General features: G+C 44.7%; 1 protein-coding gene and 1 pseudogene across 5 annotated transcripts in view; both read right to left on the bottom strand.

Annotated features, from left to right (window-relative positions):
* bur (GMP synthase burgundy) overlaps nucleotides 1-21,963 on the bottom strand; it is a 266,584-nt gene that overhangs the window by 121,370 nt on the left and 123,251 nt on the right. For all 5 annotated transcript variants that reach the window (XM_068378694.1, XM_068378693.1, XM_068378692.1 and 2 more), the window contains 2 exons: nucleotides 3,747-3,912; nucleotides 3,268-3,419 (listed from right to left, as the gene is read on the bottom strand). In XM_068378694.1, the coding sequence (XP_068234795.1) occupies nucleotides 3,268-3,419; nucleotides 3,747-3,912 (318 nt within the window). The remainder of the gene's footprint in view (nucleotides 1-3,267; nucleotides 3,420-3,746; nucleotides 3,913-21,963) is intronic.
* On the bottom strand, nucleotides 14,745-16,948 carry LOC137645779 (uncharacterized; annotated as a pseudogene).

The raw sequence follows: 21,963 nt of genomic DNA, 5'->3' as shown, positions 1-21,963 counted from the left end.
CTACACCTTTAAACCGTTTGGAGCACGGAAATGACGGGACCGAGCGAGAACTCGTCCAGGGATTTCCTCGAGTAGTCCTTTAAGTAGTGAGCCGTAAAGGTCGACTGGCTAGACCAAGTACCTGCCCTCAGGATTTGGCCCACTGCCATGTTTTTCTCAAACGCCAATGAAGTACTTAGGCCCCTAATGTCGTGGGGTCTGGACTTTCCTGGAAGGGGGACCCCTGCACTACTGTAGGCCCTGACGATCACTTGCCATAGCCAGAAGGAGATAGTGTTCTTGGAGACTGGCTTCTTCCCTAGTCCCGAGGAAACGAACAGACTTTTGATCTCGGGTCGAAGCCTAGCTGTCCTCTCTAAATACCTCCGTACTGCCCTGACAGGGCACAGTAGCAAGTCCCTCGAGTTGCCCGAACGAGGGATTGCCGGCACTGAGAACCCTTCAAACTTGGGATCCCACACGACTATATTCTGAGTCTTTGCCACGAAAGATGGTACGAACCTGAAGGTAGCTTCACGCCAACCCTTCGAGCGTGACACCTCATACGACAGCCCGTGAACATCCCCTACCCGTTTTGCTGATGCCAGAGCTAACAGAAAAACTGTCTTGAGGGTGAGCTCCTTGTCCAAGATGTCTTTTAGGGGTTCGAAGGGAGGTTCTGACAGCATCTTCAGGACTCTGGCCACGTCCCACTGGGGCACCCTAACGGCTTGAGGGGGGCACGATTGTTCGAAGCTCCTGATGAGCATCGAGATATGTCTGGAGGCACCCAGGTCGATGCCCTTCAGGAGGAAGACTTGGCCCAGGGCAGCCCGGACTCCTTTGATGGCTGGGATGGACATGTGTACCTCATCCCTGAGATAAACTAGGAAGTCCGCTATCTCTGGAATGGAAGCCCTCAATGATTTGATGTTCCTCGAGACACACCACTTAATTAAGGTGGCCCATTTTGCCTGGTATACTGCGGCTGATGAACGTCTCAGGTACCCTGACATCCTTGCTGCCGTTCTCGACGAATATCCTTCCTTCCTTAGGAGACGCTCGATAACCTCCACGCGTGAAGGCAGAGGGACCGAGGTTTTTTGTGGAATCTTTGAAAGTGAGGCTGCCGGAGAAGGTCTGGCCTGTCCGGAAGGGGCCAAGGTAGAAGGCGTGCAAGTTCCTTTAGATCTGCGAACCACTCTCTCTCCGGCCACCAGGGCGCTACCAGTCATCCACAGGTTGTCCGCTCTCCTCACCCTATTGAGGACTTGTCTGAGCATCCCGAAGGGGGTGAAGGCGTAAACGTCGAGGTTGTCCCAAGGGTGCTGAAAGGCATCCTCGAACGCTGCTTCTGGGTCTGGCACAGGAAAACAAAACACGAGGAGCTGTGCGTTCAGTCTCATTGCGAAAAGGTCTAACACTGAAGGGCGTCTTCGGTGGCGCCCACGCGAGGGAGTCTGACGGCAGCGAGTCTTCCTTCTCGGCGGCACCCTCGGCTGCGGAAGCACCTGAAAAACATGCCCACGAGGCAGGAGAAGAGGTTGTAACAGTTTTCCCCCACATAGGATCATCCGACGAGATGGGCCCTGCTTGCACCAAGGTTCCGTCCCCGAACGTCCCTCCCTCAGGCCCCTCACTTGCCTGGAATGACGCCACAACCCCACTATCCCATAATTCAGACTCCTGGGGAAGGGCCACAGGCCTCTTCCCCGCAACTGACTTACCTCGTCCCCTACTCTGGGTAGGGGAAGGCGGCAGCAAGGCTCTGTCCGAAGATACGCCCGGCGAAGCAAGAGGCGAAGAGACGCTCAGTTTCCTAGGCGATCTCTTAAGACGCCTTCTTTTTCTTGGTGCCGTAATGCACTCACTGCACCTCGTTCCAGGACTCGCACTCTGGACATGTGGCTGTAGGGAACACACACTGCCCTTACACGAAGAACACAAGGAGTGCGGGTCAACTTCAGGCTTCGAAAGGAAAGCTCCACACGATTTTCCGGCCACAGGCCCAGGACAATGACGGGGATGCTCCATTAAGCACTAGTAATGCACTGCGAGACACAGGAACACAAAGGGAAAAGGATAAGGGAGAGCACAAAGGTACCACGTGGGAACCGCATGAGACACAAAGGGTCGCACTGGGTAAGGAGAGCGTCGTGATGTTATCGCGACGCGACCAGAGAACTTACTGGGGATCAAGACCTGAGCAAGCATGCTCTCTGACCCGGGGTCGTCTCGGGGCGCATATCACTCCACCAGAGGTTACCCCGCATAGAAAACGGGAGTAGGGTAAACTACACAAAACTCTGGTCGGTTAGAAGGAGATCCCAGATACTCCTAAGAAAGTAGTTCGAGGTAAGTACTCAGTGTCGGAACAAATATCAATTAAATATGATCAAGATGATTGCCGAATCGTGAAGTATCGTAATAGATCTACGGAAACTTCATTTTTTGAGTTCGACATGTCACTCGGTTGTAAACCTGAAACAACGGTGGCCCTATCATTTCTCTTAGAAAATAAAAGAGACACCCTTGCCTTAGGCCTTGCCCTAATGTGGCTAATATTCTTACTCGACTGGCCCCCCGAGGAGTCCAACAGAGAAGAGTCAGAAGGATGGGTATCGGGGTTCAAAGACACAAGCCTTCAACTTTAAGAAAGGCCCCAAAGGAGAAGAATCCAATGGCCAATCCCAACACTCGTCACAAGGTGAGGAATGTGTACATGCATGCCCTCTGCATGAAGGACATGTCTAATGAGAATCAACTTCAACTGCACTCATAAGTCTTCAGCGACACTCAAGTGTATTTCCGCATTTCGGCAGGCATTACCAAAAACAAACAAACATGCTTGAAAAGAAAAACTAAGATTTAGAAAGTTTTCAATATTCCTAGTTAGAGAGAATGTCAGTTCTTACAAACGGCCGATATCCAAGTAGCCAGCAGGAGACCAATTGCCTTGTTAAAAATTTTTAATTGCCATATTCCTAGCTTCACTGTTATTGTTTTCCTAAGAAAAGGAAGATAGTTTGTATTTGTGTAGGAACTTACAGTAAAATAATATCTCCCCATCATTTTAACTATTGTTTATTCTATGATATCAATCAATTAACTATATCTAAAAAAAAAAAAAAAAACGCTAAATAAAAAAATTAGGCAACTTCATTATATTTCCCTCAACAGTAAAACTTTAAATCTATCTAATATCTGAGTATCTTTTAACTGGGTAATTTAAACAAAAAAAAAACTCAAAATGATAAAACAAAACCTAACACATGCTATGACACTTACCTTAATAAATGTATCTCCTATAATTTTACGCTTTTCCTCAGGACTCAGAGTCATGCATAGTAGATTGGTGACACGCTTTCTGCCCATTGGATCACTACTGTCAACAGGTATACTTGTCACACCATCGTAGAATTGATGTCTCGCATTTATAACTACAAATGGATAATCAAAAATAAGCTAAAAAATATAAACCTTCATCAAAAACTATATGCTGTATACAGAAATGTTACCACTTGCACCACAAGTTGGTTATGAAGAATGAATGAATGGTACGGTACCCACGATGAGGCTAAGATGGTATGGTTATACATTAAGGAGAGCACAAACAACCTGCAACAGGTACACACCCAACAGCCTTGATCTATATTCTTAACCGATTCAATTCAAAAGGATTCCTTTCCATTACCAATATCTTCAAGTTATTATGAGCAGAATATTTTTCATAAATCAAAAAAGGTAAAATATAATTTGAGAATTACCCTTAAGTTTAAGGCCCAGTTTCCTGAGTGACTGCTCAACTTGTAAGGATTCATTTTTTCTCATGAAACCATTGTCTATATGAACAGCTATTACTTGTTCTTCAGACAATGCTTTATGAAGGAGAGCAGCACAAACTGTTGAATCAACACCACCACTCACCAACATCTGAAATGTAACAAGTTCAATTAAAAATCATAATACAAAAGCCTTGAAAGGATATAAGATAACTTGTGATCAACATTATTTTAATAATCAACACTAGCCATACCATTATGTACATTACCCTAAGGAACTCAAATATATTTTCTAACCATGGTAAAATAAATCTATAACCTCATAACCTAAGTTAAAAGAGCTAAAAGCCGACGCATGGAAATACACAACACAAAAATAAACTGCATCCTTTTGTGTTAAACCACGCAGGCTGTTAAGTAAAAGGTTTTGAACGAGAAGATACTGGACCAAATTGAAAGATTGAAGCTTGAGAAGAATTTGAATTCATGTTCTGAGAAACATTACAAATAAGATAAGCAATGGTAAATTATTACCACTAGGCAAAAATTCCAAGTGAAAGCCAAATCCTGTTTCAATGATGACTGCAGACGTGATTATTTGGTTACGCATGAGGCCTATCATCTTTGGAAGGGTTACAAATCACATTTGACTTGCAATAACTATACTCAGCTAAGAAGTTACTTAAGAGTTTATGCTTCAATTGAAAAGAAATACAATTAAACCATTAAGGAAACCCTTTCTGGTACAAGCCAGGAACGTAAGTGGTGGGCTACCTTTAAATCTGCTCTCTTTGGTGTACACTTAACAGTTTCTCCTTTACTTAAGACAGCTCTGTCATCAACTGTCCAGAGGAGAACGTAACCCTTTTGGCTAATGTGCTTGACAGTAAGCAAAGAAATGAGAAACTAGATATTCCTCGTTTCTGTTTTCCTGAGGCTGAACTAACTAACCAGTGAATTAAAACTATCTACTTGGACCTCAATGCTTATGAAAGTGTAGACTCAAGTGGCATTTTTCTTTTGTTTTTTATAAAGATTGCAGAATTCTTAAATGATAAGTTGTCCGTTATTTTCTGCAAGTCAGCAGGAAAAGGTTATTTTAACACTTGCTGGAGAATTGGTAATGTTACATCAAGTAAACGTGTTTATAGTAGTACTAGCTGATCTGATTACCAACCAATTTCTATAACTCCCCTAAAGTTTTTGAATGTCTTGGCAAGCGTCTAAATGGGTATGCTGAAAGTAATCATGTTACTTCGTTTGCAAGTTGGCTTTCATAAAAGCCTTGAAGATTGTGGTGCCTTTCTTACAATCTCCACTGCTCTACAGAAATCCCTTGATAGTGATCATAAAGTTTGTATGATTGGCCTTGACATTAGTGCCCTTTTTGACCGTGCTGATCATGAGGTCATTGTTTTCTAACTCAAACAGTTGGGAGTAGGTGGGTCTTTTCTAAGCATCATTAACGGGGGTAAGAGAAAGGTTATGAGATGTAAAAGGAGGGATGGTAGTGCTAAATTGAATATCATATTGAATGGTGAATTTGAGGAAGTAGATTAGTTTAAGTACTTGCATCTGTTGTTGCTTCGTATGGTGGAGTGGAAGCAGATGTACGTCAGAGTGAATGAAGTATGTAGTGTTGGGAGCAGTGAACAGAGTGGTAAAGACTAGAGAGTTCGGGATGAATGTAGAGAGTTCTGTATGAGGAAGTGATTGTACCAGCCGTGATGTATGGATTGGAGTTGTGAGAAATGAAAGTGACATTGACAGAAATTGAATATGTTCGAGTTGAAATGTCTGAGGAGTACAGCTGGTGTATCTTGATTAGATAGAGTTAGAAACAAAGTATTAAGGGTGAGAAGTAAGAATGAGTGTGAGAAATTAGCAGCTAGAGTGAGTCTGAATGTGTTTAGGTGGTTTAGCCATGTAGAGAGGATGGAAAATGGTCGTCTGGTGAATAAAGTGATGAATGCAAGAGGAAGGCCAAGGTTTGGGAGGATGGATGGAGTGAAGAAATCTGTAGGTGACAGGACGATACATTGAGAGGGGCAAAAGAGCGTGCTACGAATAGAGATGAATAGCAAGCGATCGTAACGCAGTTGCAATAGGCCCTGGTGCTACCACAGCTCATCTTGGTGACCGTTGAGGTAGTAGCAGTAGGGTTGACAGCATATTGATGCTCCATTTGTGGTGGAAGACGGAGGAGGGTGGGCTGTGGCACTATAGCAGTACCAACCAAACTCGGATGAGTCCCTCGTCAGACAAGGAGAAACAAGACGAAAAATTGGGCCCTCCCTTCTTTTTTTGGCTTCTTTTTAGATGTCGGCTACCTCCCAAACTGAGAGAGATACCATGGTAGATATATAGATATTGCAAAGAGTTGTTGTTGATAAGCACCACAGTAAGTATAGGAATGTGATATCTGGTGTTTCTCAGGGTAGTGTGTTCTTGGCCCATTACTTTTCATACTACTGCATATACAAACATTGTTTGCCTTAGAAAACAAGCTCATCACATATGCAGATGATGCTACTCTTTTTGCATCAATTTCATCACTTGAACGTAGATCTGGCATTGCTGAATCCCCTAATGGAGATCTAGCCAATATTAGTGCATGGTACAAATTATGAGACATGAAGTTGAATCGTAACAAAAATCAAAGTATGACTGTAAGTAGGTAGAAGATGGTTGCTCCTCAACATCCAGATCTTTGCATTCACAATGTTTAACTCTATATGACTGTGTTAGGTGATTCTTGATAGTAAATTAACTTTTAAGAAACACATTTTGGTCTGTTTCTCCTTTAATTTCACAAAAAAGGGATTATTAAAAAAGGCTTTTGAGATTTCAAGAGATCAATCTATTTGGAAGGTATTTAATTCTTTCATTCTGTCTTGTTTAGAGTATTATTCTTCAATCTGGTCTTCCGCTGCTGAATCTCATCTTAATTTGTTGGACAAGAACGAAGTCTACTGAATTTCTTATTCCTGATGTATATATTAATTTCTTGCATCATCATTCAGTTAGTTCTTTATGCATTTGCTTAAGATTTTTCATAACTCTGACCATACTTTGCATTCAGATCTTCCCAAACACTACCATCCTCCACATAATACTACGTAGGCCGTTAATTCCAAGTCATGCCTTCATCATAGGGCTCTTACTACACAGTATTTTCAGTTTTATTCCAGCTGTGACTAGATTTTGGAATGTTCTTCCTAATCAAGCAGTTCAATCGTTGGATCGTCAAGAGTTCAAACTTACAGCGAAGGGTTTTATGCTAGACAGACTGACATAGGTCTCTCTTCATAGTTTTATTAACCGATCTATTTTAATGTTGTTACTGAACTCAAAATACTTTACATTAATTATTCAATATTTCTCATGTAGTTTATCTATTTTCTTATTTACTTTTCTCACCGGGCTATTTTTCCCTGTTGGAGCTCTTGGGCTTGTAGCATCCTGCTTTTCAAACTAGAGTGGCAGCTTGGCTAGTAATACTAAGCTAGATAGCTTATTGTTCAAGAAAGAATGGGTTAGGCCAGAGTACTGTTGGCAGAAGTCTCATTATCAATTATCAATACATTACTTGAGGGAATAAGGACAATTCATTTCATGAAAAAGGAAAACTTCTTGAAATGTTATTTTCATTATAAAATAAATTTTTGAACATACTTACCTGGTGGTTATATATATATAGCTTACGTCCCTGTCGTCACGGCAGAAAAATTCAAAACTCGCGCCAATCGCCGATTGGAAAGCCAGGTGTGCTACATGCGCGCCTTAGCGAGGTACCTATACACCATTCCATGGGTCCTCATATCTTCCATGCTCTAGTCTCTAGAGGGGAGGAGGGAGGGACTTTAAATATATATAACCACCAGGTAAGTACGTTAAAAATTTATTTCATAATGAAAATAATATTTTTTAACACAAGACTTACCTGGTGGTTATATATATAGCTGATTAACATCTTTGGTGGAGGGTTAGAGACAGCCAATATAGTTGGAATTCTGCTTAAGAGTTTAAAATACAAAATAAGCTCAAGGGTTCGTACCTGATAAGGAAGCTGACTTCAATGATACTCTGCCATTATGTCCGCTTTCCTTATGAGATCCAGCGGTCCTCTCAGGGAGCTGAAGATCCCTAGGAGCTGTCAACCGGTGATCACACCTCTCTGTGACAGAGCCTCCTCTAATACCCATTTCCGGGCGCTCTCAAGGAAACAAAATGACCACCTAACCAAGCAATGATTGCGGAAGACTGTCGCAATCTCCACAAGACAACCATAAAAACACCAATTAAATGTTCCAAGAGAAGAAAAGGTATTAGGATTATGGGAATGTAATGTTGGATCCTTCCCCCACCACTGTACCCACCGCTACGAACGGTCCCAGAGTGTATCGGTCCTCGTATAGAGTCTGGACACTTTTCAAATAATGTGAAGCGAACACAGATTTGCTCCTCCAGAAGGTTGTGTCCATAATGCTTTGCAACGAACGATTTTGTTTGAACGCCACTGAGGTTGCCACAGCTCTCACTTCGTGAGTCTTGACCTTTAAAAGACTAAAGTCTGCCTCACTGCAATGCGTATGAGCTTCTTTAATTAAAAGTCTGATAAAGTAAGACAGGGCATTCTTAGACATTTGCAAGGAGGGGTTTTTCACCGAGCACCACAGTGCTTTCGACTTGCCTCTCAAGCTCTTCATTCTGCCTAAGTAAAATTTAAGGGCTCTTACTGGACATAACTCTCTTTCTAACTCATTGACAACCACGTACGCCAGGTGCGAAATCTCAAAGGCCTTAGGCCAAGGGTGGGCAGGGCGCTCATTCTTAGCGAGAAAACCCAACTGCAATGAACAGATCGCTTTGTTGTCCTGAAAACCCACATTTCTACTGAACGCCTGGACTTCACTAACCCTCTTGGCTGTTGCCAGACTAACCAAGAAAAGGGTTTTCATCGTGAGGTCCTTCAGAGATGTAGAGTGCAAGGGTTCAAACCTGTCACTCATCAGGAACTTCAGAACTATATCCAGATTCCAAGCTGGTGAATCCTGGTGATGTTGCTTAGATGTCTCAAAAGACTTAAGCAGTTCCTGTAAGTCTTTATTATTTGATAGGTCCAGCCCTCTGTCTAAAAACAGTTGCTAACATACTCCTCTATCCCTTGATAGTGGATGCAGAAAAAATGAGCTTCCTTCTCAAGAACAAAAGGAAGTGGCAGAAAAAATGCGCTTCCTTCTCAGGAACAAAAGGAAGTCAGCAATCTGAGCTACAGAGGTACTGGAAGAGGAAACAGAGTTGACTCTGCACCATTCCCTGAAAACTCCCCCCCTTGGATTGATAGACTCTGATGGTCGCAGACCTTCTAGCTCTAGCAATCGCTCTAGCTGCCTCCTTCAAAAAGCCTCTAGCTCTTGTGAGTTTTTCAATAGTCTGAAGGCAGTTAGTCAAAGACTTTGGAGACTTTGATGGTGTCTTTCCAAGTGGGGTTGTTTGAGTAAATCTACTCGCAAAGGTAGGCTTCTGGGAGTGTCCACGATCCATTCCAGTACCTCTGTGAACCATTCCCTTGAAGGCCAAAAGGGGGCTATTAATGTTATTCTGGTCCCTTTGCTTGTCACAAACTTTTGTAGGACTTACAGGATCTTGAAAAGCGGAAAAACGTACACATCTAGATTTGACCAATCTAGCAGGAACGCGTCCGTGTGTGCTGCTTCGACATCTGCCACAGGGGAACAATACGTCTCTAGCCTCTTGGTCTTTGAGGTCGCGAAGAGGTCTATGCAAGGGCGACCCCAAAAGTTTCCACAGACTCTTGCACACTTCTAGACAGAGAGTCCACTCTGTGGATAGGACTTGCCCTCTCCTGCTGAGACTGTCTGCCAAAACATTCTTCTCCCCTTGGATGAACCTGGTAATCAGAGTTACTTTTCTTTTCTTTGCCCAGATGAGCAGATTTCTCGCCGTCTCGTAAAGGGAAATCGAGTGAGTTCCTCCTTGTTTGGCAATGTAAGCCAATGCTGTGGTATTGTCGGCATTGACTTGTATTACCTTGTTCCGGACTGACCCTTCGAAGCTCTTCAGGGCCAAAAGGACTGCTAACAGCTCCTTCCGGTTTATGTGGAAGGACTTTTGAAACTCCGTCCACAATCCTGATACTTCCAGTTTACCCAATGTTGCTCCCCACCCCGAGTCCGAGGCGTCGGAACACAACACAAGGTCTGGGCTCTTCAGATCTAATGGGTAGCCTTCCTGGAACTTGACCGGTCGTTCCAACACTGAAGGCAACATTTCATCGATTCCGTAATCGGAATACATACCTTCTCCAAATCCTTCTCCCTGTTCCAGTGAGAATTGAGGTGAAATTGGAGAGGTCGAAGGTTCAGTCTTCCCAGAGAGACGAACTGCTCTAACGAGGAGAGGGTTCCCAACAGGCTCATCCACCACCTCGCAGAACACTTCTGTTCTCCTAGAAACGAATGTACCTTCTGGATGGCTTGTTCTGTCCTTAAGCGAGACGGAAAAGCCCGAAATACTCGATTCCGAATCACTATCCCTAAATAGAGAATCTCTTGTGATAGTGTCAGAAAAGATTTGTCCTCGTTGACCAGAAGACCCAATTCTTTTGTCAACTTCAATGTTGTCTCAAGATCCTTCAGGCAGCGGTCTTGAGATCGAGCTCTTAGAAGCCAATCGTCTAAGAACAGGGAGGCTTTGATGCCTCTTGAATGGAGAATCCTTGCCACATAGAGCATAAGCTTTGTAAAGATTTGTGGGGCGGTGTTGAGGCCGAAACAAAGGGCTCAAAACTGAAAAAAAATCTCCCTGGAATATGAACCTCAGAAAATGCTTGAATCTTGGATGAATCGGGATGTGGAAATAAGCGTCCTGGAGGTCCAGTGAGACCATCCAGTCGCCCTTTCTTACTGCTGTAAGCACTGACTTCGACGTCTCCTTCGAGAACTTTGTCTTTTGGATAAAGTCGTTAAGAGCACTTACATCCAGAACTGGACGCCATCCCACCGAGTTCTTGGAAACCAGGAATAGGCGGTTGTAAAACCCTGGTGACTGCCAATCCTGTACCCTTTCGATAGCCCCCTTCTCCAACAAGAGACACTTGAAGCTGTAATGCTTGCCTCTTTAACTCTTCTCTGTACTTGGGAGAGAGATCCACTGGGGTTAAAATTAAAGGAGGTTGCTTTATAAAGGGAATCTTGTAACCCTCCTTTAAAAGTTGGACTGACCAAAGGTCTGCACCCCTCTTCTCCCATGCCTGCAAGAAGTTGTTAAGTCAGGCTCCTACTACCTGAAGGCGAAAGCAGTCAGACTGCTTCGCCCTGTCCTAGCTCCTCTCTTCTTAGTTCCCCTTCCATCTGATCTGGAGCCTTTAATGGAAGACTTCCCCCGAAAGGGCTGGGAGAACTTTGGAAAAGGAGCAACTTCTTTAGGTTTGCGGCTAAAAAAAGATGACGGTAATACTTTCCTTGCCGTCTTCGAGACTAGGTCTTGGGTGGCCTTCTGTGTTAAAGCGGAAGAAATTTCCCTAATAAGATCCTGTGGGAAAAGGGATGATGACAGTGGAGCGAACAATAATTCAGATTTCTGAAAGGGAGTAACCCCTACAGACAGAAATGAACACAACTGAGCTCTCTTCTTGAGGATGCCTGCTGTAAAAACCGCTGCCGACTCATTCGCCCTGTCTCGCAACGCCTTATCCATGCAGGACATGACATGGATTAAGCCAGGAGTCCCCTTCTTTGAGCATGGTAACCTTCTTGCCCAAGGCCCCTAGAGGCCAATCGAGGAAGTTAAACACCTCGAAGGCTCTAAAGACCCCTTTAAGCAAATGGTTCAATTCAGAGGTGGACCACAGAATCTTGGTCTTCCTCATGGCCGATCTACGGGGAGAGTCTACCAGACTTGAGAAGTCTCCCTGGGCAGAGGCAGGAACTCCCAAGCCGAGAACTTCTCCCGTATCGTACCATATACTGGACCTAGAAGCCAATCTAGTAGGGGGAAACGCGAATGCCGCTTTCCCTTGGTCCTTCTTGGATCCCATCCAGTCTCCCCTGAACTTCATTGCTCGTTTTGACGAACGTAACAGAACCATTCTGGTAAAAGCCGACTTCTTTCGCTTCCCAAGCGTGAATTCCGAAGGAGGCGAACGCGGAGCAATGGGAACAAACGACTCTGGAAATTCATCATGAAAGATCTTCATGAGCTTCTTTAAGTCCACTGAAGGACGAAAAGATTTAGTGTCTTCCTCCTCAGATAACTCCTCAAAAGGCTCATCGACTTCTTCCACTGACAAAGCCTGACGCTCTTCGGAACGCTCGCGGTCCACGCGATCAGAGCTATTTAGTCCTGTATCCTGTTCAATGTCCTGTCTGGAAGCTTGCTGTTCGACAACATGTACAGGAGGACGCTCGATGGGAGGACGCTCGCTTTCTGTAGAACGCTCGATGGGAGAACGCTCGACGTCACGTCCCGGAGGACGCTCGATGAGAGGACGTTCAACATCACGTCCTGGAGGACGCTCGACCTCATGTCCTAGAGGACGTTCGACTTTACGACCAGAAGGACGCTCAACGTCCTACCTAGCCAAAGACGAACGCTAAGAGGACGCTCGGCATCGCGCCTTGCTGCACGCTCGAAAAGATGTGTAGTAGGACGCTCACTGCCACTACTAAGAGAACGAAAAGCATCTCGTTTAGGAGGATGCTCGACTTCCTGAAAGGCAGGACGTTCAACCTCGTGAGTAGGGCGTTCAACGTCATGTTCATTACGACATCGAACGCTACACGTTCATCAACAAGCGGTTCCCGCATCACTGCCTTGTGCCGCTTGGTGTTAAGAGAGGAAGCTTCCGTAGTCTGACAGTTTTTCATGAACGATGAAAGCCTCTGCTGCATTTCTTGCAATATATTAAAATTAGAATCTGTTTGTGAAAAGTTAATCGCAGGTTCGTTCTCTACACCGCTCACCGACCACTTAGAGCGTTCAGCGGGTGAGATCCAATCTGAAGGAGGCGGAGGAGCATGAATCGAGGTCATGCCCGGCTCAGACAACTGTTCCACAATAGGACGATCCTCTCCAGAATTTAACCTCCTGGCAGGAGGCTCAGAAGGTGAACTTTCTTCGGTAGAAGGAAAGTGTTCAGGACTGCTCCAATGACTACAGCCTGCTTGCAATGTCCTGGAAGGACGCTGGTCAAATTTCCTCTTAAGAGGTCTGGACACTTGATGCCAGACTCTTTTAGAAATATCATCATCTGATGACGAACAAAACTCTTTAACCTCACCTTTCCTATGGTGAGGGTGGACGTCCTGGGAAACGTCAACAGGAACGCTCGAGGGGACGTCTGCTCGGGAGCTAAAGCCTCTCGCTTCCTTTCGTCTTTCAACATTCCTTCTCCCAGGGGTTGGGGAGCTTGGAAGAGGTCTAGGACTAGTAGAACGACAACCCCGAGCAGGAGCACCCTCCACAGCACTAATAACACTCACTATACCTCTTGCACTTTCACTTTTCAGCTGTTTAACGTCAGACATTAACTGCGTTCTATCCGCAGCGATAAACTCTACCTTCGCACCTGCCTGAATAGCCAACATCATATCTTTAAGTGTTGGTTCATCAGCGGTACTCGTAGTGGGATCAGGAACTACCACTACGGGGGAAGAAATAGGTTCAGTGATATTAGAAGGGGAAAAATCTCTAGAAGAGTGAGAAGAACTACGTCTTACCCTATCTCTAACTAACTTTCGCATATAGCGATCAAATTCAACCGACTCATGATCCGATAAAACAAGGCATTCGCTACACCTATTATCAAGTTCACAAACTTTACCTCTACATTTCACACATATTGAATGGGGGATCAATGGAGGCCTTTGATAATCGGGTCTTACACCCACAAGCGCACACCCTAAGACTTCCAGAGAGGGTGGCCATTTTGAAAATTGTTAAAGAGAACAAAAAACAAGCAAGGGTCAAAATATCAATATCCAAACAAATAACTAGTATCCAAATGAAAATCCAATCAAGCGAGAGTCATAAAACCAGAATTATTGTACTTCACGAAAAGGACGGCAATAATCGGCAAAAAAGCGAGGAGAAATCCAACCAATGTCGCCGCTAGCGCCAGCAGGGAAGATTTGAGGACCCATGGAATGATGTATATGTACCTCACTAGAGGCGCACATGTAGCACACCTGGCTTTCCAATCGGCGAGAGTTTTGAATTTTTCTGCCGTGACGTCAGGGACGTAAGCTATACAGTATATATAACCACCAGGTGAGCCCTGTGTTTAAAAAAAAAAAAAAAAAAACAGTAATCTGAGATTTTGGTCCACCAATCTTCCCTAATATCAGACTGTTCATTCCCTCTTTGAACACCAATTTCTACTTTGTCCCCCAGATCAACAAGAATAGGCTGATCCAAACTTTCCCCTTATATACTGTCTTTTTTTTCTCTTATGCTTTGACTTCCTATCAGAAACTCTTCACGACTAACTTGACATTACCACTTCAGGATAACCTGTGCAGTCAAAACATATACGCTTTAAATAAAATTTCTGACCTCATCACGAAACAAAAGGAATGCAGATCTTTATCTTATAAAAGAAGCTTCTTCATGGAACCTTTAGGGCACAACAAAATTTCAAATCCTGCAGAAGACATACTTTTATATTCCACTTTACATACAAAATAAAAAATGGAAATTTTATGATAAAACAAAGTTATATGAATACTTACCCGGCAGTTATATACATATAGCTATAGTCTCTGACATCCAGCAGAATTTTTCAAAACTCGTGGCAACCGCCATGTGGTGGTTGTGCGGTTAGGTGGTTAACAACCCTTACAGGGTGGTACCTGGAATCATCCCATTTTCTGTTCCTCAGATCATCTTTGCCCCACCTGTCTCATGAGGGGAGGAGGGTGGGACTTAAAATATATATATAACTGACAGGTAAGTATTCATAAAACTTTGTTTTATCATAAAAACTCCATTTTTATGAATATAACTTACCTGGCAGTTAAATATATATAGCTGATTCACACATTTGGAGGAGGGTGACAGACAGCTAACATCATTGGGAAAACAACAATAAGTTGTAGGATAAAACACCTTGATTTCATACCTGCTAAGGTAGCTGACTTCGAAGGTTCCTGCCTCTTGAGTCGCTTTCCCTTAGGAGTATCAGCCAGGTGTGGACCTGTCATGCTGAAACAACTCAATCGAGTCTGTCAAACTGGGTGAGACCAACAACTTGACTAGACTTCAGCACTACCTATGCCCCTTTTTAAAAACTGCAACCTTACTCAAACTAACCACCTAACCTTGCAGAATAGATATTACTATCTAGCTAGACTGAGGGCACTGTACCATCAGTCAGAGTCCTCAGACAACCATAAAAACCAAACCCCAAACACAGGCATACTAAAGTTAAGGTTGAGGGGAGGTAGTAACTCCTTTGCCCAATACAGAAGCAGTAGCTACGTATGGGCCCAAGGTATTACACCTTTCATAATCAACTCTTACCTCTCTGAGGTAATGAGAGGCGAACACAGAGTTGCTTCTCCAGAACGTTGCGTCCATAATCTGTCTAACTGACATATTCTTGCGATATGCCAGTGAAGTAGCAATGGCTCTCACCTCATGAGCTTTTATTTTTAAAAGACCGAAGTTCTCTTCCTCACACATGAGGTGAGCTTCTCTTATGTCTCCCTCAAGAAAAATGACAATGCATTCTTTGAGAGGGGCTTTAGCGGATCTTTCACTGAGCACCATAAAGCATTGGATACACCTCTAACATTCTTAGTCCGAGATAAATAAGCCCTTACGGCTCTAACTGGGCAGAGGAGCCTCTCTTGCTCTTGACCCACAACATTAGTGAGGTTAGAAACCTCAAACATCCTCGGCCAGGGTTTAGATGGATTCTCGTTCTTAGCGAGGAAGTCTATCCTCAAGGCACATACTGCTCCATCCTGGTTAAAGCCCACCTGTTTCTAAATAGCGTGAACCTCGCTGACCCTTTTTGCTGTGGCCAGAGCCATTAGGAAGAGGGTTTTCTTAGTAGCATCTCTAAGGGACGCTTGTGAGATGGGTTCGAATTTCTTGCTGCATTGGAACCTCAGAACCACATCCAAATTCCAAGCTGGGGGTCTAAACTGAGCCTGCTTACTTGCATCAAAAGACTTCAAGAGATCTTGCAAGTCTTTATCCTGAGTTAAGTCTATGCCTCTGTGCCTACAGACAGCAGAAAGCATACTCCTGTACCGTTTAATAGTGGATACAGCCAGTTTAGAGTCTTGTCTGAGGGACAACAAAAAATCCGCTATTTGGCTAACAGAGGTAGTGGTTGAGGAAACTTTATGCTGCTTACACCAAGCTCTAAAGGTTTCCCACTTCGATTGGTAGACACTTTGCGAAGAGACCCTCCTCGCTCTGGCGATAGCTCTTGCAGCTTGCACAGAAAAGCCTCTCGCTCTGACAAGCTTCTCGATAGTCTGAAGGCAGTCAGTCATAGAGCGAGGGGGTTTTGATGATACCTCTCGAAGTGGGGCTGTTTGAGAAGCTTTGGACTTGGAGGAAGGCTTCTTGGAAAGTCCAATAACATGTCCAACACCTCTGTGAACCATTCTCTTGCTGGCCAGAATGGAGCTACCAGGATCATTCTTCCTGATTCGAGGAGAGCGAATTTCCTAACTACCAGATTGATGATCTTGAAAGGGGGGACCGCATAGGTGTCCATCCCCGTCCAGTCCATCAAGAAGGCATCTACTGCTATTGCCTCCTCGTCCGGGACTAGGGAGCAGTAGTTGGGGATCCTTTTGTTTTGGTTGGAGGCGAAGAGGTCTATTAAAGGCCTCCCCCATAACTTCCACAGACTCTGACAGACCTGATGGTTGAGGGTCCACTCCGTGGGAAGAACTTGCCCTTTCCTGCTGAGTATGTCTGCTCTTACATTCTTCTGTCCCTGCACGAATCTTGTTAGAAGTTCTACGTTGTTCTCCTTCGACCACAGAAGGAGCTCTTTTGCTGTTTCGAACAAAGACATTGAGTGAGTTCCCCCTTGCTTTCTGATGTAAGCCAAAGCCGTGGTGTTGTCCGAATTGACCTCCACTATCCTCCCCGACACGGAGTCTTTAAAGGCCTTCAGTCCTAACAGAATGGCCATCAACTCCTTCCTGTTGATGTGCTACCCGGCTTGCTCCTTTCCCCAAGAGCCTGAGACCTCCTTGCTTCCCATTGTTTCTCCCCATCCTGACTCCGAAGCGTCAGAGAACAACACTAGGTCTGGGTTCTTCCTGAACAGGGAGACTCCTTCCCCTAAAATAGCTGGATCCAGCCACCAAATCAGATGACTCTTGATTTCTGCTGGAATGAGGAAGGAAAAGGAGTCCTCCTGAATCTTCCTGTCCCACACCCTTGATAAGAAGTGTTGAAGAGGTCTGAGGTGCAGTCTTCCCAGAGAGACAAACTGTTCGGGCGAGGAGAGGGTTCCCAGCAAACTCATCCAATCCCTCGCCGAGCACTTCTCTTTCCAGGAATTCCTGAACCTTCCCGAGGCACCTGGTCTGCCTTTCTTGGGAGGGAGAAGCCAGAAAACGAACCGAGTCCAGAACTATCCCCAAATAAAGAATTGTCTAACTCGGTTCGGTCTGTTACTTCTCCTTGTTGATGACAAGACCCAGTTCCTGAGCCATCATAAAAGTCTTGCGTAGGTCCAGACATTTCTCCTTCGACCGGGATCTTATCAACCAGTCGTCCAGATATAGAGATACTCTTATCCCCTCTTGGTGAAGCCATCCTGCCATGTTCGCCATTACCCTGGTGAAGACTTGAGGAGCAGTGCTGAGACCGAAGCAAAGAGCCTTGAACTGGAAACACTTGTCCTGGATCATAAATCTTAGGTACTTCCTCGAAGTCGGATGGATGGGGATGTGAAAGTAAGCGTCCTGTAACTCCAGACACACCATCTAGTCCCCTGGACGTACCGATGCCAGCACCGACTAAGTCATCTCCATGGTAAATTTTGTCTTTTCCACAAAGACATTCAGAGCGCTGACATCTAGAACTGGTCTCCATCCACCCGAGCTCTTGGGTACCAGAAACAGGCAATCGTAGAAACCTAGGGAAGATAGTTCCAGAACTGGCGCTATCGCTCCCTTCTCCAGCATCTGGTTTACCAGATCCAGTAGAGCTTCTTGTTTCCCGATGTCCAAGTACTGCGCCACCAAGGCTAGAGGTGTAATTGAAAGCAGAGGCTTCTTCAAGAGGGGGATCTTGTATCTCTCCTTGATGACCGAGAGGGACCAGGCGTCCGCCCCTCTTTTCTTCCAAGCCTGCCAAAAAAGTGACAGTCTTGCTCCTACCGCTGTTCGGAGGACTTGAGCTTCATCTCCCGGAGCGGGACCTGAACGAACCAGTATTCGTTCTACCGCCTGTCTCTTGCCTTCTTCCCCTGAAGTCTGTTCTCGTCGGAGCTCTACCTCGAAAGGGCTGCTGAAGCTTCCTCTCCTCTCTCTTTAATGACGAAGGAACCACTTGTAAAGGCTTCCTTGCAGAGCGTGACAGGAGGTATTGTGTGGCCGCAAAAGGGTAATGTCCCTGACAAGGGACTCAGGAAAAAGGTGCTCCGAGAGAGGGGCGTAAAGGAGCCCGGCTTTCTGCACGACTATAACTGCTCTAGAAGTGAAGGAACATATAAGGGCCCTCTTCTTTAAAACTCCTGCAGAAAATAGGGAAGCCAAGTCATTTGACCCATCCCTAAGAGCCTTGTCCATGCAGGCCATAACACTAGCAAGGTCTTCTGTATCTTCCAACCGTTCTGTTTTCCCGGCCAGCGTAACCAGAGACCAGTCCAAAAAACTGAAAACTTCGAAGGCTCGGAAAATTCCCTTGACGAGGTGGTCAAGCTCAGACATAGACCACATTACCTTCGCCGAGTTAAGGGCATGTCTTCTGGAAGAGTCAACAATGCCAGAGAAGTCTCCCTGGGAGGAGGCAGGCACTCCCAGGTCGAGAGCTTCTCCAGTCTCATACCACATGCCCGCCTTAGACGCAAGTCTAGCTGGTGGAAATGAGGTGGTCTTGACCGCTTGCCTACAATCCTTCAGCCAGTCATCCACTCTAGCGAGAACCTTCCTAGCCAAGATGGACAGCTTCATTTTGATGAAAGCCGACAGCTTTTTGGCCTTCTTCCTGCTAAACTGCGACTGAGGAGAACGAGGAACAGCAGGTTAAAACTCCTCCCCATAAAGCTCAAGGAGGGAGCGAGAGAGAACCTTATAATCTGCAGCCGCGTTAGCAGGCTCTTGCCCTACTTCCAACTCAGTCTCTCTTTGGGCTGCAGGAACTAAGTCTGAGGTTGCTTTAACAAGCCAATCAGTTTCCAATTGCTCATCTGCATCCGAGAAAAGCAAATCGTCGGATGCGTCCTGTTGGCGCGGGCTGAATGCGACCTGACACCGAGGAACGCGTGCGTCCTGGCGGCATCCTGGCGCCACGCGCTGGAGGTGTCCTGTCGCACAATAGAAGTGTCCTTAAGGCGGGAGGAGGATGCGTCCTGGCGCCGAGAGCTGGAAGCGTCCTTGCGACGAAAGCTGCATGTGTCCTGGCGTTGTGAAGCGGAAGCGTTCCGGAGAGGCAGGCTGGAAGCCTCCTGGCGTTGCGAGCGAGAGACGGAAGCGTCCTGACGACGAGAATCGTAAGCGTTCTGGCAGCATGTCGAGGAAGAAGCAGCGCGGTATCGCGCGCTTGACGAATCGCACCGCTGTTCCCTGGGAGAGGAGTGACACCGTTTGTCCTGTAAGGGAGAGGTACTCCGTTCCCTCTTAGAGGCCGATTTCTTAATCGGTAAAGTGTCGTCCTTACGCCTGCTCGACTGCTATCAATGTGGATGTCATGAGATTCAGGTAATAAAAGTTTGTGGCAGGCATAACAACTTTAATTTGTGTTCCATTTACCGGAATCCACACACGGATGATTCTATCTTCGATTGTCTTCTTACCATTATGGCTAAGATACAAGATGATGATAGGCTTCTTTTGTCTTTGTTGGTGATTTTAATGCTCACCATAGGGAGTGGTTAAGTTTTATCTCTCCTACCGATCACCATGGCTTAAGAGCTTTAGACTTTGCCTTGGAATCAGGCTGTGAGCAAATCATAAATGAACCTACTCACAGGTCTGGTAATTGCTTGGACCTCGTATACACCGACTCCCCTGGTGTTATAACTAGTAAGGTTGGTTCTCCAGTTGGGACATCTGATCATGCCTTGATTTCATTAGTAGTGAAGAATGAGCAGCCTGTCCCTGATATATCACACTCTTGTAAAATTTATATGAAATCCCGAGCAGACTGGAATGGGATTTTGGATGATCTTTTGTGCTTGAATTGGTCACAATCATATAGTAGTGTAGATCCTGTTGTCCTTTTGAATGAGAATCTAGTCAACATCATTGATAGGCGTATCCCTTCTCGTGTGCTAAGGTACCGAGTGAAGGACAACCCGTGGTTCAAAGATGATTATAGACGTGCTTATTTGGAGAAGCAGGAGGCCTATCATCTTTGGAAGGGTAACAGATCAGATTTGACCTGGAACAACTATACTCAGCTTCGAGCTTTTGCTCAGAGTTTATGCCGCAACTGAAAAGGAGTACAATTTAACCATAAAAGAAACCCTTTCTAGTACAACTCAGGAATAAAAATGGTGGTCTACCCTTAAATCTGCACTCTTTGGTGTAGATGCAACCGTTCCTCATTTACTTAAACCAGATGGCTCAGTCACTCACTGTCTAAAGGAAAAGGCAACCCTGTTGGCTGATGTTTTTGACAGTAACAGAGTAATGAAAAACTTGAACTTCCTTATTCATGTTTTCCTGAGGCTAAACTAATTAGTTTAGCGTTTCGATCTCGTGAGCTTAAAGCTCTGTTGATGGACCTTGATGCTTATGGAGGTGTAGACCCAAATTTTTCCTTTGCTTTTTATACAGACAGCAGATTTCTTAGCTCCAAAGTTATCTGTTATTTTGCGCAAGTTAGCAAGAAGAGGAGCTTTTAGCACTTGTTGGAAAATTGGTAATGATTACCGCCCAATTTCCATAACTCCCCATTATCTAAAGTTTTTGAACGTCTTCTGGCAAAACGTCTTAATAGGTTTGCTGAAGGAAATCATCTATTCCCTAGTTTGCAATTTGGTTTTCGTAAAGGCCTTGGAGCAATATGATGCCCTTCTCAAAATCTGCAATGCTGTACAGAAATCCCTTGATTGTGGTCAGGAACTTCGTATGATTGGCCTTGATTTTAGTGCTGCCTTTGACCGAGTTAATCATGAGGCCCTTGTTTTCAAACTCAAACAGTTGGGAGTGGGTGGGTCGTTTCTTAGCATTATTATTGATTTTTTAAGTAATAGATCTCAAAGAGTTGTTGTTGATGGGCACCATAGTGAGTATAAGAATGTGATATCCGGTGTTCCACAGGGTAGTGTTCTTGGCCCATTGCTTTTCATGCTATATAAACATGACATGTGGTTTGACCTAGAAAACAAGCTTGTTGCATATGCAGATGATGCTACTCTCTTTGCATCAATTCCATCCCCTGAATGTAGATCTGGGGTTGGTGAATCCCTCAATAGAGATTTAGCTAAAATTAGTGCATGGTGCAAATTATGGGGTATGAAGTTGAATCCTAACAAAACTCAAAGTATGATTGTAAGGAGGTCAAGGACGGTGGCTCCTCAACATCCGGATCTCAGTATTGATAATGTTTCTTTAAATTTGTATGACTCTCTTAAAATTTAGGCGTGATTCTCGACAGCAAATTTACTTTTGAGAAACACATTAGGTCTGTGTCTTCTTCAATTGCACAAAAAATTGGCTTATTGAGAAAGTCTTTCAAGATTTTCGGTGATCAATCTATTCTGAAGAAATTTTAATTCTTTCATTCTACCTTGTTTTGAGTATTGTTCTCCTGTTTGGTGTTGAGCTGCTGATTCTCATCTTAATTTGTTGGACAGAAATTTACGGTCTATTAAATTTCTTATTCCTGATCTAGATATTAATCTTTGGCACCGTCGTTCAATTAGTTCTTTATGCATGTTGCATAAGATTTTTCATAACTCTGACCATCCTTTACATTCAGATCTCCCCGGACAATTCTATCCTGTTCGTAATACTAGGCAGGCAGTTAATTC

Source organism: Palaemon carinicauda, chromosome 8 (genome assembly GCF_036898095.1).
Source record: "Palaemon carinicauda isolate YSFRI2023 chromosome 8, ASM3689809v2, whole genome shotgun sequence".
NCBI lineage: Eukaryota > Metazoa > Arthropoda > Malacostraca > Decapoda > Palaemonidae > Palaemon > Palaemon carinicauda.
Note: the sequence above shows the minus strand (reverse complement) of the source record. Positions and strands in the feature narration are given on the sequence as shown.